This window comes from Eimeria mitis, genomic scaffold (assembly GCF_000499745.2).
Source record: "Eimeria mitis Houghton genomic scaffold, Emh_scaff333, whole genome shotgun sequence".
NCBI lineage: Eukaryota > Apicomplexa > Conoidasida > Eucoccidiorida > Eimeriidae > Eimeria > Eimeria mitis.
This window is the reverse complement of record NW_013571669.1, coordinates 13,131-13,463: the sequence shown is the minus strand read 5'-3', so window position 1 is coordinate 13,463 and position 333 is coordinate 13,131. Positions and strand designations below refer to the sequence as shown.

The following is a 333-nucleotide window of genomic DNA, read 5'->3' as shown; positions in this document are numbered from 1 at the left end:
CAGCAGCAGCAAAAGATGCTGGGGTCCTTTCAGTTATATCGGCTCCAAATACCGCCGCGTGCGACGGGTGCTTCAGCTGCTGCAACAGCAGCCCTTGCTGCAAGAGTGGGAATGCTGCTGCTGCTGCTGCTGCTGCTGCTGCTGCTGCTGTTGCTGCTGCTGCTGCTGCTGCTGCTGCTGCTTCCCGTGCTGCTGCTGAGGTCTGAGGGGTAGCCATGGGCAGCGCGGCTGAGAGTAGATGGAGGCGTCTCCATAGAAATGCTGCTGTGTCTGCAGTGTTGCCTGCTGCAGCGGCTGCTGCTGCTGCGCCTCTTGCTGCACCTTCTGCTGCAG

General features: G+C 61.0%; 1 protein-coding gene across 1 annotated transcript in view; it reads right to left on the bottom strand.

Annotated features, from left to right (window-relative positions):
* Nucleotides 1-72: 72 nt before the first annotated feature.
* Nucleotides 73-333, bottom strand: part of EMH_0008340 (uncharacterized protein) — a gene marked incomplete at both ends in the record, with an annotated part of 1,535 nt that continues 1,274 nt past the window's right edge. Inside the window, one exon of the mRNA XM_013498317.1 lies at nucleotides 73-327. Coding sequence (XP_013353771.1) covers nucleotides 73-327 — 255 coding nt within the window. The remainder of the gene's footprint in view (nucleotides 328-333) is intronic.